The sequence below is a fragment of the Erithacus rubecula genome, assembly GCF_903797595.1.
Source record: "Erithacus rubecula genome assembly, chromosome: 4".
In the NCBI taxonomy this organism is placed as follows: Eukaryota; Metazoa; Chordata; class Aves; order Passeriformes; family Muscicapidae; genus Erithacus; species Erithacus rubecula.
Window position 1 is genome coordinate 3,274,121 of NC_136686.1, and position 18,877 is coordinate 3,292,997.

Consider the following 18,877-nt stretch of genomic DNA (forward strand, 5'->3'; position numbering starts at 1 on the left):
TCAAAAAATTATCTAGATTTTTATCTCTGTCCTCTCCCAAAGTTGTTCTCTCCCTTCTCATCAGAGTTACAGAGCAGCACAATCAGAGAAACACTGGAATACAGGTATTTAACTAAGCTGTGCCTAGAAATCACAACACTGTCATCTGCACTCCCAAACTGAATGAATAATAAATCACTGAGGAATCTCATTCTCCACATTTACCCAACTGAGGGAAACAAGGCAGTTACCTCCTAAATCTCTGGTGCAGGGCACAATTCCTAACAACCTATTTAAAAGCCTTTATTCTGCTTGTTCTTTCTGCCCATTTGCTCTTTCCAGGATTATTCTGAGATTCATCATTTCAGCTATTAGCATTAATTCTTAGCCTAAAGCTGCTGTCATCCCCTTCATGGATGTCCTCTCATCCAACAAAGAAATACTGAAATCTCATGCCACAGGAGCCAAAACAACTTTCAGAACTTCATGTACATTTTTTTGTTAACATCAAATCCAAAAGTATGACCACTCTTCCAGAGCATGTCTCCTCATCACTCAACTGCTTCTGTAATCAGATCCAAGGCATAAACTGACTGTGGAGGAGTAGTACCTTCCACAGTGACATTTTACTTTCCAAACAGGCTGGTGTTTCTTAGCTCTGTTGATTTTAACATTTGTAACAATTTAACAGCTTCGGTATGATGCTCTGAATCCTTCAGCAAACCAAATGTTTACTTTTAAACGTTCCCATCTCTCCAAAGAGAAAGAGACAAAAGATGAGCCCTGTGGAAGCTCCTGGCAGTGAGACCAGATGCTGCAATAGACTCTGTGGGTCCCTAACAAGGAAAGCTACACCTGTCTCAAGTTACTTCTTCTGCCTCATGGTTTGCTTCTATTCATGTAAGAACCCTCTTATAACATGTGAAGTCTAATAAATTATGCCAATAGTACAATGAAGAAAAAAACAAAACAAGTCTAACAACAGGGAAAGCCTGAGACAAAAACCTTAGGTACAAGATTGCTCAAAGACAATAAGCTACAACACAAACAAATGTTGAAAAAGCTTTTCCCTCAGTCAAAGACAAGTATTTGTCATCTGAGACATGATTCCACTAAAAAAATCAAACCATTACTCAGACAATTTCATTATTCCTGTAAGGAAAAAAGGTATAAAAGCCTCATCACACTGCATTAAAACAGGGGAGTACTTGTGTGGGGGTGTATGTACACACATATTACATATATTAATAATAAATGGCAGAAGCAATCAACTGCTATGGAAGAAACAGATCTTGTGCAAAGTACCCAAAGAAATAAGATCTTAATTCCTGAATGATGGCAGTTCATGTGCTGGCTTGCTTTATCTCAGAAACAAGTGACAAGAATCATCAGAAGTAGTCTGTGGCCCCATATTCCTTGAACTCCACATGCACATATAATTAGAAGACCATCTGTTCACAAAATTTAACCACCCAAGGTAGCTGGTACCTGATCATTTGATAAGAAGGATCTAAAAAATCTCTGAAGTCAATGTCAAGCCTACTCTCTCATGTGGAAGGCTGCATCTATGAAATGTTTTAGGCAGTTAGAGACTCTTCAGTGAAGTGCCTGCTTCTCCACAATGCTGCTCATGAGAATTTGATGACACTGTATTGACCAGGAAAAAATGCATTTCATACAGATACCAATGAGGTTTAATTCTGGACTACCATTTATTACTTGCTTGTTTTTCCAAAGCTAAGCTGTCACCCTGCTTCTCTCTCCAGCCCAGTGAAGCAGGATGGGGGTACCAGTGCAGAAACAGAAGTGCATAAAAACACACCATAGAACCTGATTACAGTGCAGATATCATAGAGGAACAGGCATTAAACAAAGCACCTTAAAATTTATTTTTTCACTTCTCTGCCACATTCATAAAGCACTGAAAAATATCTTCTTACTGGACAGCTGATCTCCATCCCTTTCTTCCTCCCTCAATAAAAAAGTATATTTTGTGCTACACCTTCAAAAATTCACAAAGTCATCACTCCATGACCTGATGCCATTTTGCATTCTTGCAATGAACTGCCTGAGGTGATTAGAAATCTACACATTGCCTTCAAATTCCTTTTGATGTTGTGAAATCAAATTCTGGGAGAACCTAACTGCCTCCAACCAGTTGCTTATCCTTGTTGGCTTATACTATTTATTTTTCAAAATGGTGATAACAATCATTAGATTTTAAAAGCAGTCCTTAACAGGAATTGTATGCAGCACAGAGCAGCAGGGACTACATTTTCCCCTCTGTTTTTAAGGGTATTCTGGACCAGTAGCTCCCAGCAAAAGCAGCCCACTGCTCATACATCTTAATCATTTAAATGGCAACAGCAAAAAGAAGTAGTATAAATTAATTTTAAAACCTTATACACAGCTCAACAAACAGCTTAAAAGCAACAAGCACCAAGCTCTTTAGGTTTACTGATGATTGTACATTACTTAGCATTCCAGTTTACAAATGAAGATGCTAAAATTAAACTGAAGAAGGCAGTCACATGGTATTTATTCCTGTAACTGTTATACTTAACTCCTCTGATTTCTAAAGCAATGATAACTAGAAAAAGCCATAATGGTGTTCTGTGCCAGTATTTTGGCATCTGATTGTGCTTGTTTTGGGGAGCACACATGAAATACAAGACTATTTTATGCTTCTGGGGGATTGGGTGGGTTTCTTTTGATTGGTTTGTTTTGGGGTTTTGGTTGAGGTTTTTTAGGGAGGTAGTTTTTTTGGAGTGTTGTGAGTTGTTTTTTTCTTTGAAGAATACAATCTTTTTCCTGGGGTGAATCTGTAAGAAGGCTTTTTTAATGGAGGTCAACTGATAAAAATATGGAATATCACCAGATCCCTTCAAATACTTAAACACTGATAGAAGGTCCTTCCTTTCTTTTCTTTATAGTTTAAATGTCACTACTGCCTTTGCAATTGCAAAACATGATCTACATTGGAATGCCTCCATTTCCCCCAAACAGTACAGAAGTTTTTAGTGTGTAATATAAAGTTTGTAATAAGAACAACCAGTATCACCACAGAAGGAAACTAAATACACTTTGTCCTTGTATTTTTTTCCACTACAGATGGTGACTCTGACCTTTCCAAGAGAACCAAGATCAATCTGAAAATACTATGCAAAAGCATAATTATGCAGACCTTGTGGGTTATGAAACTAAGTTTTGCTGAAAAGATTTTCTTTTCAAGGTCTACTGATTTATCTTCAGACAAAAAATGGAGATATAATTGTGATCCACTACATTTATCAGATGCAGCCATTTATACAAAATATTATACAAAAAAACTACAAAGCATTATCCATTCAAAGAAAAAAAGTGTAATCCTGAATAGCTATGGGACCTGATGGCAAGCAGTTGTAACCTGATTTCTGTCAAGGATCTCAAATCACCACTAAAAACATTGTTTCATTGTGTCCCCTAAACACTAGTGTATACAAAAAATACATTCAATGGAGTTCTGTACTGGAACATCCAGAGCACTACCAAGTTCATTGTCTTATTCCCCTCCTGCCAGCACAGCCTAAAGTGTCATTTCAGAGTATTTTTTTCTTCAATTACTAATTCTTCATGAGTTATCCAACATACTACTTGCAGAGTACAGAAATGTCCCCTCTAAACTCTTTTGGTCTCAAGCTTTTATCTCTGAGTATACATATATACAAATATTTATCATAAATACAAAAGTTCCTCTGTTTTACTAATATCTTAAGAAATAAATGGGCTGTTATGAGTATCTTAGAAATCTACTTTGCTGAAAAAAACCTGTTCTTTCCAAACTAACAGCCCAGTCCTGGTGGCCCACTCTGCTGACCATCTTCATACCTCTGAGGCTTCCTAGTATCACCAAACTGAAAAGTTTTTAAAAAGTTCCATTTCAGTTTTTGGCCCTGGAGGCACAATATAGGTTTTTTTTCCACGGCCTGGCAGTTCCACCTGAAGTGTTCCTCTCCTTTCTGCTTCAATCAATACCAGGTAGAGTAAGGCAACACGAGAATGGTGGATTTGGCACTGGAAAGCTGTAACATCAGCAGAAAACAGCTGTAATGGAGGAGCACCTCTGCACTACTGCCATCATCTATCACTGCTGAATGCTCACTGGGTGACAACAAAGAGGAAACCCTACACAGTTTCAAGCTACCTAGTTCATAATTTAGAAAACATGAACATTTAAGGGAAAAAAATTACTAACTCAAACCCCACAATACACAATGCTGAAAGGAATGATGGCTGCTAGAGAAATACAGCATTACAAACAAGACTTCTCAGGAATATAAACACTAAATGGTGGAATAACACACTGCCTCCCTAGGCAGTTAGGAGTGTAATATCTGAACAGACTCAACACATATTAGAGAAAGAATTAAGCAGAAAGAGTCTGCTCTAAGTTCTGCAGAATTTAAAGTAATTCCTGCTCCAGTTTAAGAGCAAAAAAAGCACAGTTAAACTACTAAGTTCAACAGCACCACTGACGTCACCTGTTTTATTCCAAGCTGATTTTAAGTTGGTGCTATTCCCCTTATGTGTTCAATGGATCAAATAGACAGCAGCTGTTCAGCCCATGCTGCAGCTCAAAGCAACCCAAGGTATTAGATCCCACCTCAGAAGGAAAAACAGCACAAAAAGAGCCCTGGGGAATAGATAATCACAAAATGTCTATTTTATTTCCTCACAGAATTGAAAGACAGAAGACAGGGTGTTTTCTTGGGTGATCACTTGACAATTTCTGAGGTCCTTACAAAGTGTTGCAACTTGATAAATGCTTCAGATACCAAGCACACTTGAGAAGGTAGTTTTGACTTATTCTGAAAGAGAACTGAATTACAATTTCATGCTGCAGCTGGGGAGACAGAAGGAACCTTAAAGCTGGCAGAATTCTAGAGAGCCAAGAGGCATCTGCCATTGAAGGAACTATTTAAAGACAATACTTTGGGATAAAAAGAATGCCTTTAATCAATGCCTATGGAACCATATACTGCACAATTAAACACCCAGAATGGAACAAAGCTTAAGTGTTTCCACCAACTAATAACCAACTCAGGAATGGGAATAGTAACAGAATGACACAGTACCTTACATGTAAAAAAAAATTAATACATAATTGAAAAAAAATTAAACCAATGAAGAAGTAAGAATCAATCTGATTTTTCAGATAAGGAATGTACTCTTTAGAAGCTCAGCCAGTCTCATAACAGGAGCACCCCATATATTTAACAGGTTAACACATAGACAACAACATTTTTAAAAGTGAGACACTCATTCTACCAAGAAATGGAAAACACTTGTGACTCTGGAGAAGAATGCTGGTGAAATGCTGGAATACATCCATCACAATAAAGCACAATGTTCTTCAAGTGCTTACCCTAAGCCAGGTGAAATTCCTTTCAGAAATATTTTCTTGGTTAAACTCTCTAACTCAGCATCCAAGGTCTCTAACCACAAAAAGACCAGAGAAATGCATCAAAGTAAAAAGAATTCTTCAGCAGTACCACACTATTTTAGCTGAAGCATAAATCTGATCTTAAAAGTAGATCAGTTGAATGTGGGAAACTTCAATGCAGGGCATTAGGCATCAAACCTGCATTGCATTACTTATTTAAAGGCACAGCCACCTTGCCATAAGCAAGTTTCAACTGAGAGGAATTCCTCTGCCCTTGAGTTTCACATCACCCCACCACTGCCCAGTTTCTAGGCAAATTATTTCTATCCTGGTGCAAAACATACTCTCTGTTTTTCCTTTCCTCTTCTGGCTTCTGATGAAGATGTTTCCAGGGAAACTTTAAACCACATACATTAAAAAAAATTATTTTTCAACTCAGAAAAATACAGCTCCCACTAAAGCATGCTGAGGAGAGCTATACCATGCCAAAACCAAACTCCTGTTTACTGGCTTCATCAATTCCTCCTTGAATATGGATAGGTTTGCATAACTGAGCAGTCATTTGCACTCTCCTCTGGGCTTCTTGCAAAGAATGATTGGTTAATTCATCCACACTGCACTGAAAACTGTCATGTTTTTCCAAGAATCTATGTCAACTACAGGAATACTTTCCATGTTTAGTTTAGAGCTCTTCAAAGTGAGCTTTCAATGACATTCCCCATTTATGAAAAGAAAGGATTTTCTGTCTCTTTAGGATCAGTAACAAAGGATGAAAATAAAGCTCCACTCCCCAGCTGCAGCATTTGCTCAGGGCAGCTGATGAATCCAGCTGTGCTGCACCACAACTGGGGCAAAGAGCACAGGGCTGCACATCCCTGTGAGAGCCACAGAGAGCATGAGCATGGCATTCCCAGGATTATATCCAAGATATCCCTCCTACCTACTGCCCCCAGAGGACCACCAAAAGGCTGTGACAGCCTCAGGACAGGTAGCATGCTCTTTAACCTCCCCACTCATCCTCTGAGCTTCACTGAACCCAGAAAATTCCCTGGAAATCAATAAGTAATATATTTATTTGTACCTGTTCCCAAGAAACAGGAAAAAAACTGAAGGCAATGGTGCATTCACTCACAGAAGGCTGAGGTAGCACTCAACCAGGCTCACATTTTCAGGTACTTTTGACAACTCCCAAACCCAAGGAGCAATTCAATCACTCAAGCTGAGGTGACAAGAACAGCAATACAATCAGGGACAATCAAGTGTGTGTAGAAGAATACAGAGCTGTGACCACAGGAAAGAGATTGAGATGACTATCAGATATTGGCATGAGCCAGCAAGCATCTTGGCTCCATGAGCTTGAGTCAATTTTTAACACTACAACTGATCTGAGATAAACTTTATATAAAAGCACAAGCACTGCACGTGCAAAAAGTCTTTTAAAAAAGTGATGTGCTGAAATACTCATAATTAAAACTCCTGCAATTATACTGGAACTCATTTTAGAAAGAGGCTGAAGGGGTAAAGAAGATATTTTCTGGTTTCCCCAACAGATCTGGGAAATTCTTTGTTCAGAATCTAAACAGAGAAGTCTTTTTAATTACAGAAAATCCTATTAAACTGATCTTCCACATGAAGGGCTGGAGTGACCAACTGCAAAAGGCTATAGAAGACACAATGAATTCAGAATTTAATTAGAACACACTGTTAGCTAACTATAATCTATTAATTAGCATTCTTAGTTTTTACAGCTCAATGTAGTAATACCCCTTTACTTTTAAATTGCACCCTTCTTACTTTTGGACCAAAGTTATACAATTCTAACAGAGTGGTTATAATTACAGGGATTGCCTAGAGAACAGCAGCCTAGAAATATCTGTAAATGTTTAATTAGGGGATAAAGGAAAGACAAAGAAAAAAAAATAAGATGGAGAAATCACTGTTCTCTAATGTATTCATATTTAGTAATTGCTTAATCCATTCTAAACCATGTATTCATGGCATTTTCCTTGCAAGATTTCCAAAGCATCCTCAAATATCAAAACTGATTTCAGAAAAAACATTATTGTACTCCAAGACAGTATCTTCAATATGAAAACATGGCCAAAAATGTAAAGAATTTTAGAATTAAAAGACTTACCTGCAACTGAAATATAAAGTGATTGGTATTCCAGATATTTGTTATCCTGGTACTGCAGCATTATAACTAAAATTCTCATTGCATTCCTGCTTCTAAAGAAATCCTACCTTTACAATAAAAATTATTCAACTTCAGGGTTTCTGCATTTCAAGATGACATAAGTAAATGAAGACAGTGTCACACACCTTAACAAGTCCCATGTTGTGATACTACCATTTGATAAGAATGCAGCTATAAAGCTAAATTACAAGTCCATGAAATTATTTCATTCTATCTCAGGAAAAACAACTTACTTTCATCAACTCAAGCTCTTTAATAAGTAGAGATCTGCAGACAGGTTCAGTGTAGCAGACTAATCACTAACCAAAAGTAATTTACTGTTTCAGACAGGCTACCTAAAAGTAGAGCACAACAAGCACTACCAGCATGACCCTTTTCTTCCAGCCTTTCCCTCTCTCCTTCACCTTCTAAAGCAATCTTACAAAAAGCATTGCCTAAAATAGCAACTACACCTTCAAAGCTACAAGATCATGGTCACATTTGAATTATGGGAACTTTCATTAAATGTGCTCAGATACTTAAAAAGCTCTGTAGGGAAAGCAATTTTGTCACGATGAAAGCTGACTTACATTTCAGGGAATTTTGGGCACTGGGTCTCTTTTCCATAAGAATAGTCTTTTTTTTTTTTTTTTTATCTGACAGTCCAGAGAGGTGCTGAACTCACATTTGGTCAGAAACAACTGAATAGCAGGACACCCATTCACAAACAAATATTTACCTCAGGACCAAGGCAGCAGGAGGTCTAGGTGGGAGAACTTTAATAAAGCTTTTAATCAGTAGAACTAACAACAAAGAGACCTCAATTTTAACCAACCTCTCCATTTTATTTTCATTTGGAGATGCTTTTAAGATGCACAAGACCAAAGACCTAGACACCTGAGAATCTCTGTTCTTCTGCCTATTCTGTAACTGGCCAGACAACCACAAAAAAGCCTGTAGGGTGCTGTAGGATAGCTGCGAAACAAGGTATCCACAGTTTATGACAGAAGAATTACAGGCATGTATTGAACAGTGTTACTTACAAGTAGCCAAGAACACAATTTATATCTGTTTGTGAAAACTGCAAGTCTGGAGGTTTTAACTCTAAATACCAGTGAGCATAACCTTAATTTTGTTTTTAATGGCAATCTGTCAACAGATTGGCAACAGTTCAGTTATACTGGGGGTCACCAGTTAGTACATTCTGCATCTCAGAGAAGTTCCAAGAGATAAACAGCACAGAAATATTAATTATGAACAGAATAAATACTTTCAAAAGGAAACCCAGTGGTTACGATCAGTCACATCATACCCAAGGAAAAATGAGCACTCGGGGCACAAGTCTGACAAGAAACATCTAACAACCGGCCTGCAAGCTGAAAACACATCTTACCCACATCAATTACCCAAGAAAAGCACCAATCTAATTTAGATGCTTAAGTGTAACATGCAAATCTATTAAAGTCATGTAATCGTGCTACCACACTAACACAGCAGTGACATCAGATGACAAACCTGGTTTTCTTCTTGCAAAACTCGGTATTGCTCCTTCCAAATGGTGATTTTTGAAGCTTCGTCCTTCCTCAGAGCTCTCTCCTTTTTGAGCTCGGGACTCCAGAAGGTCTTGATGCTGTTCATGGAAGAACTCAGCTTGCTCTCCTTCACCTCCACATCCTTGCGGAGCAGGTCGTTTTCCCGCAGCACCTCCTTGAGCTGCGTCTGCAGGTCCATGATGGTGTTATCCCTGGCCTGGCGCAGCGAGTGAGGCACGGTGGACGCCATGCTCACCGGGGGCAGATGGTGCTCTCCAAACGCGATGGTGTCGCTGGCAACGCCGCTGCTGGCAATGTTGGGGCTGCTGCCCATGGCAGTCATGCGGACGCCGTAAGGCAGCCGTCCCCCCGAGCGCCCCAAGGTCATGGTGCTCTTCGGGGTGTCCGCACCCACGTTCTCGTGGTCGCTTAGGTACATGGGGCCGGAGGTGGCGTAGGCAGCGTTTAAGGACTGGATGTTCTCCATGGAGAGGGTTTTCCCGCCGCCGGCCGCGGCGCTGCCGCCCGAGCCGCCGCCCGTGCTGTTGGTGCGGCGGTGGCCCAGGCGCGGCGAGCGCGGCAGGCGCGGCGAGCGCCCCGGGCTCTGCGCGCTGGGCTCCGCCTTGCCCACCGAGCGGGCGCTCCCGTACATGGCGCGGCTGCCCCGGGCGAGCGGACAGGCACGATCAGCAGCCACACGGCTCCGGGTGAGCTCCTCGGCGCTTGGAAGTCAGCTTAAGGCCAGTCACAACTTGTAACAGATCCGGCTGTCCATCGCTGAAGTCATGTGCTCACGATGTTCATACCTGTATCAATAAAAATAACACATTATATACCTAGGTTATCACCAAATATTTGTCCTACGTTAGATTATATTCTACTATATTTATACTTCTCCAGTATTTTTCAATTCCTCCTAATAAAAACAGCAATGTTTCATTTAAACCCTTGCATAAAAAGAAACTTCTATTCTTGCTTTTCTATTGTTATATTATCACACTAAAGAGGCAAGGAAAAGAAAATCCATCAGTCTTCAAGCCATCATCGTGTTGGCCATGACAGAACCCTTCAGATGTCATCTAAGCTTTCTTCCTATTTCTAATTGGCCCTAATGCTTTACCCTTCTCAGTAAGGGAGAATCGGGATTTTACAACCACTCAGTAGTACATCTTTCCTTCAAACACTGCCGGCTTCCATAGGAAACGGCTTCTAAACCCTTGTGCTGTGAAACCATCCTCCAAATGGGAAAGAAGGACAGACTGAAATGACTCTGATTAGGATCTCAACCAGCAGGTTCCCTAGCATTGCTGTCAGCCCCTCTTCAAATGCAGAAGAAAAACCAAAACCAAGAATATTCATGCAATCATTACTGACCACACAACTTAAACGAGCAGAGATGCAAAGCTGAAAGTGGAGCCATGACCCAGCAATGAGACCAACAAGGTTAAGAGGAACAGGAGAATCACAGTTCCACTGAAAACTGGTTCTAGACTCTTATTTTCTCTTGAACTAAATGTAACTTAAATCTTTGTTCAGGTTAAGAAAAGATTTCTATTGAAATACACTTCCCATTAACCAGCTGAAATTAATTCCATTAAATAATATTTCACAACAGCAGGGACCTCTTAAAACACAGAACAGTATGACATCATCCTGCTGCTGTTCCTTCTCCCCTCTGCTTTTCCCTTAAATACAGACTGGTGGCATATGCAATAGAATTCCTTATTTTTGCAGTGCAATATGATGCTGTCAGTGCAGGCAGGAAACTCTTCAGCACAGGGGCTCTGGGCTGGGATCACAGTTAATAACCAAGATCTAGCAGAGAAGCAAGAACTACAAAACTGCAAAACTTATCCCACTACACAGTTCTCACTTTTTTCCTCCACTGTTTTTTTCCAGAGTAAACTATTTCATGTTTCTGCTGGGCTCAACTGAAATCAAAACCAGAACACTGAAACATTCTTGATCCCATCAGATGAAAGAATACTAGCCAGTGTCCAAGGAGCAGCAGCATCCAATATATCCCAACATCTTGCCTTTCCCACCAGCTTTCATCTACCTGCCCTTCTGCTCAGAAGTCAGCTTGCCAGATATTAGGAATACATTTCTCCAAGCCAGCATGGTTGTGAGATAATAACTGGACAAACAGGTTAAAAATCAGATTTAGAACAACAATACATTTACCGAAGAATTGCAGAAACAGTGCAAGTGGGTGGAAGGAAGAGACAAAAAAAATAGTAATATTGCAAAAAATACTGGAAAAGCATAGGAAGAAAAAGGTAAAAACCAGGAAGAAATGAGAGAGCATTTTTTTCCTTTCTGAATGAATTGGTATAGGAAATGATACAAAAAGAAATAGTTTCAAAATGTTTAGCTTAACTCTGAACATTAAATGGAAAACAAGGCCAGGGTAAATCAGCATTTTGCCAATTTCACACACACAATTGCACAGAAGATACAATGGCATGAGGAATTTTACAAAGTTTATGGAAATTGATACAGCTTTGTGAGCAGTTCTCAAGATGTTCAAGTGCTCACTTTGTTTTTTTTTTTTTTTAAATGACAAGAAAAGCTAGCAACAATATTGCTACAGAATATTTTAGAGCACACATGTAAAGAAGAACCGGCCAAGGAAAAACAGCCACCAGCATTAACTGAAATTATCTGCCAAAGCAACACCTACAGATGGATTTTTTTTTTAATACAACTTACATTTCTTCTATTTCAACTACATATCCTTATGCAAAACAGGACAGAAATATAAACTATGCAACAAAGTCTACAGTGTTCCCCTGAAGTTGCTTCAATAAGCAAGACACTGTGCCCCAGATCTGGAAGAAAAACATTTCTTCCAAACAGAAAGGCTATTTCAGAGGAGTCTCACTGTTTGAGATATCAAAATGCTAAAACTGCTGCTGTGACACCACTTGAGCACTCAAAACAAGCCAGATATGATTTCTTAGACACAGCAAAAAGTACATTCCACCGAGAGCTTGCATTCATTAGGATTCTCTTGAAAATTAATCCAAATCACAGCACTCAATTCACTTGCTAAAAACTCACCACAGCAAATCAGGGCAAACACTCATTAACAGCTTTAGATGAGTTAAACTTGAACCAAAAGATTAGACTTGCACATGTTTCAGTTGAAGGACTTCATAATTGTGAATATTCCAGCTATTAACTAAATACATTCTTCCACACATGCAGCCAGTTTCAGTATTTCCACTGATACAGATCTGCTGCAGTTCAAGATGAAAAAAAAAAAAAAAAATACAAGATAAACCTTAACTCTTTTATTTTCCCCCTATTTTTTTCCTAGCAGCATTTAGCACTGACCACATCACTTTATTGTAGAAGCAGATATGAATACAATCCACACCAGGAAAAAAATCTTTCACCAAGAAAACAGCAAAGTGAGGGAAGTGACAAAAAATCTTTTCTTATTTGCAATATCAGTGATGAAGAAGAAAGAATTCCAGTTTCCCTCCCAGAGTCCAAGCAAAAGTATATGGAAGATTTCTTCCAGGTAACATCACAACCAGCAAAGTTAGTTTTTCAATATTCTGACTCACACTAGCATTTTACTGGGAATCTCACAAGTACAGTCTCTTATCTTCCATGAGGCCAACATGCAGCACTGTTACTATTTTCCTCCTCTACTGAGACTAAATTTAGTCATAAATAAATCATCCCTTAACCCTGCAAGATGGTGGTAACCACAAGGAACAATGTCCAACTGTGAATGTACTAAATGTACTAACCATCTTCCCTTGGCAAATTCTCCTGTAGATTTCAAAAACCTTTGTTTTTTATGCCAATGCAGGAACCCTTACCCAAGCTGACAAAAAAAAAAAAAAAATACACTCCCAACATAAAGGGCTTAAAAAAACCAAACAGCTGAAACAAGTGCTAAACCATTTTTCTTTAAGAGAGTTTGAAGAACTTCACAATCATGAAACAAAATTCCCTTGTTCACTGTACATTAAGGGAACAAAAACTTCAAAGAGCATCCCATATGCAAGGAAAATTTAAAAATAAAATAAAAAAAAAAATCAGCCCAAGTAAAAACTTTATATATATATATTTATAAATTGGCATAGCACCTTTGCAGGCACAAAGACCTGACCTCCTCCAGCATAAGTTGAAAATGCTATCTAGTGATTATGGAAAAACTTCCAAGAAGGGCTACCAGAAAAAGAGCAGGCAAGAATTACACAATATTGCAGAAAAGGGTTTGGAAAAGAAAAGTAAGGAACACATTTTCAGTGTAAAAATTTTAAAATAGGTAACAGCACATCCTGCTTGAAGTGCCAGCTGAGAAAAATGTCTTCTCAGCTCACAGGTGACTGTCCAAAAACACTCAGAGAGACACCATTAACTTTGGAAAATGTTTATAATCTGGCAACAGACATTTAAATAACTGCACTGCAGTGCAACCTGTAGCAACTCAAATCCACCTGTTTCATTACAAGGTGGTTTTCAATAAAAGCTATATTGGGGCATAGTAGAAGTGTAAGAAATTCTGGAGGGATCACTTGAACATCAACCTTGAATATAAACAATCCAATAAAAGGAGATGTGTTTAGCAGTCACACTCAGCCCCTACATCTATTATTTTATGTGAACCATTGGCTCAGAGAGCAGATGTTCCTGGCTACAGCTGACAAAAACCAGAAGATTGATTAAAAAAAAATTTCTGTTATCCTCTGGAAGATCTCTCTGCCATATAAATCAATAATGCCTTTCATGTCTCCCATTACTCCAAGACAAACCCTCATAGCACATTAGCTACTTCTAGGTAAGCAAGCAACCAAATGCACACAAACATGCTGCAGAAACACAGGGAAAATCCAGCCCACATCTTTTAAAACAAAAAGAATTTCAGAGGAACTCCTGCAGCCCTCAGCAAGTCCTGTGAATTTCTTTGCTGCAGTTTCTGTTCGGGAATGACACCAGCTGACAAACTGCAACATCTATGGAGAGACAATTCCTCAAGAGCATCAGTGCCTGATAGTCAGGAATGGGACAGTGGGATCACAGAGCAGGCAGGACAGTGCATCCCACAGCCCAGGGACTCCTCCAGAGCTTCCAGAAGACAGAACTTCCTTGTCACACTGATTCCTGTGTGCACAAGGAAAGCTTTGAATGTCAGCTTCATAATAAAAGCAAAGTCAGCCTTTACAGGAGGCATCTTAAACTGATAAAGGACTGTAGCAGACACATTAGGCTTCATTAAGAGAGCTAGCAATTGTTCCCATTTACATAATTCACACCCAAATGGGAAATGGCAAGTCTGCAGAGTAGACAGAACAGAGGGGAGGGCAGGTAGGAAAGATGGAATTCCAAAATAAAGAAAAGCTTACATTCCAATAAAACCCTGCCAGGAATCCAAATAGTGGGTATAATGAGAGAATTTACATGATTCACCACAACTTAGAGGTGTCCTAATCAAGAGAAAAATTAATTACTGCCTAGTCCACATCAGAGCTACAAAAACTACAGCTGCTATGTTACTTTTTAAATGAAGTGTGAAGCCTCTGTCTCTTAGGGCTATTTGGTAGATTTTAGGCTTGCCTAGTTTTGGAAGGTAAGATTTTCATGTTAAATTAATGACCTATTACACAAAAAAAGGCCAGAAGCAAGTTTACTCTGGAAACTGAGAGCCAGCCAATGCTGGACACAAGGCATTGAACCCATGGGGTTCAGGGCTGTTTATCTAAATGTCCTTGTGGCCTTGACAGCAAGAAAGCAATAAGGATGAAAGAAATTAAGGCAGAAATAAGACAAAAAAGAAACTGTTCATATTAGGATTGTCCCCCATTGCTAAAGAGCACATAAATAAATGCTGAAGCACTGCCATCTGTTTGCATCCAATCCTTTATAAAGCTGGGGGGATGGTGGTGGTGTTTGTTTTGTATTCTTTAAATTAAGTTCACCTACTTGCACATCTGCCAGGTTCACTGACTGTAACAGAGCCTCTTTCTGTTTCACCAAACACAAAATGGGAAGTGATACATTCTGCACAATACACACAGACAGAAAAATCTTCCCAGAAATCCCCAACCTTCTGCAGGTGACTTTGATTTTTTATCAAAAAAATATGGTTTGTAAAATACAGGTCATCAACCCTGACCCTAACATTTTAAAGGCAAAAAACAGCATGCATTTGTCAAGGGAGCATTTTGTTTCTAAACAGAAAGTGACATTCCTGTGAAACACTTGTTGCATCTGCAAGGTTAGCAGAAACAGCACCCTTACACTTTAACATGGTAACATCTTGATCCCCTGTCCTTTTCCAACACCTTTCTGTTTCCCAGTCCTACCAGGTATCCCACCCACACCACCTGCCAGTCTGTAAATGAGACACTCCACAAGGAGGACATGACACAGCACAAGCTCTGCCCCACCCTACAGCCCTTTCTTTGCAAAAGTACTTTGAACTCACATCAGGTTTTGTTTCTTATAATACCCCTAATACTTATAATAATACAAGTACTGATAGCAGCACAGCCTGCTGTCACCATCTATCTCTTTCCCAAAAAAAAAAAAAAAGCTTATTATTATTATAATAAATGCAGATATTTCAGCTCAATCTTTATTTACTCATGTGTAGGAAGTCTTGCTAGGTGCACCATGACTGGGATGTAATTACAATTCTCTAAATTTAAAGCAGATGTGAAGAAAAAAGAATTGTCACGTGCCCTTTTTAAAGGCAAAACACAAAAAGCAACAGGTATCACAACTTCAACATATCACAAATATAACCTCCTAGGGATAAACTGATTAAATAACTCTGACTCTTCTAATTATTTAGAAGATTGAGGACCTGTAGATGTTAATTTTCTGTCACTGTGTGGCTAAAGAGTTTTTAGGCTCATTTTAGAGCATTAAGTCAGTAAATCCTATGTGTTTGCATCCATGGCTGTTTCTCTCTTTCCACAGGTGGCATGCAACAACAACCCATTTCCTAAGAGCAGAAACAACATGCTAGAAGCACTAAAGCTATTTCAGAAGCCCACAAGTGCCTAGAAGCACTAGTGAACCCATGCCTAAAGTCACCATGGGCAACACCACAGTGCAAGGCAAAGCATGCTCCAACTACAGAAATTCCATCATAATCTCACCCTGACAACAAGGCTGGGCTAACAATATTGACATAACCCACGTGCTAGAAAACATCACTATTGCTAAACCAGCACTGCATTTTCTGGGATCTCCTGCTCTACTACTGCAGCTACTCTAGGGTGAAAAACCCCCACTCTGGGTTTAGTTCTGTTATTTAAAAATCCACATGCATCCCTCCACACTTACATTACCTCCAAATATAACACAATTCTCCTATGGCTTAGCCAGGTAAGAGCTGAAACAAAAACTCTCATCCAAGAGAGGTTTTCAGGGGAACAGGCTTGAAAAGAGGGAAGGGTGAGGGGATCAGAGATAACAATGGGAGAGTATCCTGCTTCACAAAGTAAGGAATAGCAGCAAGGAACTCGGGCACTGGTTACAATAGCGTGGTGAAATATTTCTATTCACACAGCAGCACACAACTGCTACCAGGAACTGAGAAAGCAGCAAATTCAAAGAAAGAAAGGGAAAAAAAATAACCAAAACCAACAAAACACTAAACACCAATGTCCCCTCAAAAAACCAGCCAGGATTTCTCTCATTACCAAGATCTGCAATTCAGTAAAAGGGAACAGGACACAAATACCAAACCTGCCTTTTTTGCTAATCAGGCCATTAATCACATATTACAGATGAAAATTTGCGTGAAGAGAATCTCAGAAAAGTTCCTGACAGGATCAAAAAGAATGCTAAAAATTATGAAAAACTAGATGCTTTAATACAGCCCAGAGAGCAGATTTTCCTCAGTCCAGGCTTGTGCTAACATCCCAAAAGTGATTTAATTACAGTTAAATTGGTTTCCCAGAACTGGTGGAAGAAGTTCAAATTATATCAAAGATCATTATAAACTCACATTTCATTCAGCAGATCCCAACCCTAGTCTAGCTGCAGCCTCTCCTGCAGCTTGATGGATTTAGACAGTTCCAAATTTCTGGATGATATAGTAGGCACAGACTTGACTATTCTGGGAACTGCTGTTCTGTGATAAAAGTTCTGAACTGTGCTTCCAGAACTGAACCACATTCAGTACAGCTGCTAAACTAAATAATCACTGGTTTCATTACTGAAATAAAAATAAAAATCCCCTATTTTCCTACCAACTCTAGTGACAGCAGCAGGGGCAAGGTGGTGATTTCTCTCTTCTCATCTATCTGGAATGGCTGGAAGGGTGCTGACTCATAACTGACCCTGAATCGGGGCACACACCCGAGCTGCTGCAGCTTCCAACACAAACTCCGTGTCAGGCTGTGGCTCAGGAGGAGATGTGTGTGCAGCCACCTACGGCTACAGACGCAATAATCTCAGGGAGCAAAGGAGGGCAGGCAGCTGGTGGAGGTTACTGCTGCAGACATCCCTGCCCAGCTGGCCATTGTTAAAGAATCACAATCCCGACCGGACACTTTCTGCGGGTGCAGCCTGTTGGATCTGAGCTCACACACCATCCAGCCACGACCACCCTGCATGCTTGAGCGCGGCCCCCAAAACGTGCTTGGACAGAATGCAAAAGACACATTGTTCTTCGGAACAGTTCTATTTTTATCCGTTTGCTTTCATTCTCTCTGCTTCCCACCACCACCAGCACCTCCACGGGCGTTTCTTTACATCTTTGCATCTCCCAGTCTCACCCATTTCCACCTTTAAACCATTTCACACCGTATCGGCGCAAACCAAAACGTGAAACTCGCAGAGCACACGCAACACTCGGGGTTAAATAAACCGTGTGCTTCCCAACCAACCTTCGGAGCCCACACCGCCAACAGATGTGGAGGGGCAGCAATTCCTGACACAGGCTTCAGGATGGCAGCAGACTCAGAAACAAAGCGCCGTGTCAGCTGACACTGCCTCGTAGTAGATGCAGTAATAGACACGAAACTAACCAGGCAGCGCTCGCAGGGAAAACACACAAAACCCAGCACGGCCACAAGACACGGCTCAGCCTTACCTCGGCTGAGGTGACTGCGATAACAAAAGCGGCGCTTCCCAAGGACGGGCTGGGCGAGGAGGGGCGGAAAAGCGCGGCCGGGAAGGCGAAGGGGCAGCGCGGCAGCGACCGGACCCCGCCCGGCAGGACGCGGGCCCGCGGGGCGATGCGGCCGCCCCGCCGCGGTCCCGGCGCCGGATCGGGGCCGCCCCGCCCCGGGCGGTGACAACGTGAGGGGCCCGGCGGGGAGAGGCCGCGGCACCCCCCCGGCCGCCCGCTGCCTCCCCCGCACCCCGGGGCGAGCCGCCCGCGGGCCCGCACCCACCTGCGCGCAGCTCCGCGGCCCCGCCGCCGCCGGCCGCCGCAGCCCCTGCCCAGCGCGGCGGTGCTCGCACGGCTACCGGCGCCCGCAGGCCCCGCCCCGCCCCGGGCTCCCCCCAGCGGACGGCGGGGCGAGCTAACCCGACCCCCGAGCGCGGCCCCTCACCTGCCTGTCAGCGCACGGCGAGGGCGCGGGCGGCGCTGGCCGCGCCGGGCAGGGCAGGGCCGGGCTGGCTCCGGTTCCGCCGGGCTCGGTTCGGCTCCGCCGCCGCTCCCGCCGCTTCTCCCCCGCCGCTCCCTCCCGCGCCCCCGGCGCGAGACACGCGCAGGCCCCGCCCCCCGGCACGCCCCGCCCCCGGCGCGCGTCACCGCCCGCGCGCGTGCCCGCGGAAGTTTGG

At 41.5% G+C, this 18,877-nt stretch overlaps 1 protein-coding gene across 6 annotated transcripts in view; it reads right to left on the reverse strand.

Annotated features, from left to right (window-relative positions):
- Nucleotides 1–18,813, reverse strand: part of ERC1 (ELKS/RAB6-interacting/CAST family member 1) — a 256,843-nt gene extending 238,030 nt beyond the window's left edge. For 3 of the 6 annotated variants that reach the window (XR_013773970.1, XM_079303739.1, XM_079303738.1), the window contains exons 1-2: nucleotides 18,646–18,813; nucleotides 9,093–9,915 (exon numbers count right to left, since the gene is read on the reverse strand). Coding sequence is in view for 4 of the 6 variants with exons in the window: in XM_079303739.1 (XP_079159865.1) it covers nucleotides 9,093–9,761 (669 nt within the window). In the remaining 2 variants the exon portion in view is untranslated. The remainder of the gene's footprint in view (nucleotides 1–9,092; nucleotides 9,916–18,645) is intronic. The other 3 variants (XR_013773971.1, XM_079303740.1, XM_079303741.1) reach the window with 2 other exon arrangements.
- Between the last annotated feature and the right edge of the window lie 64 nt (nucleotides 18,814–18,877).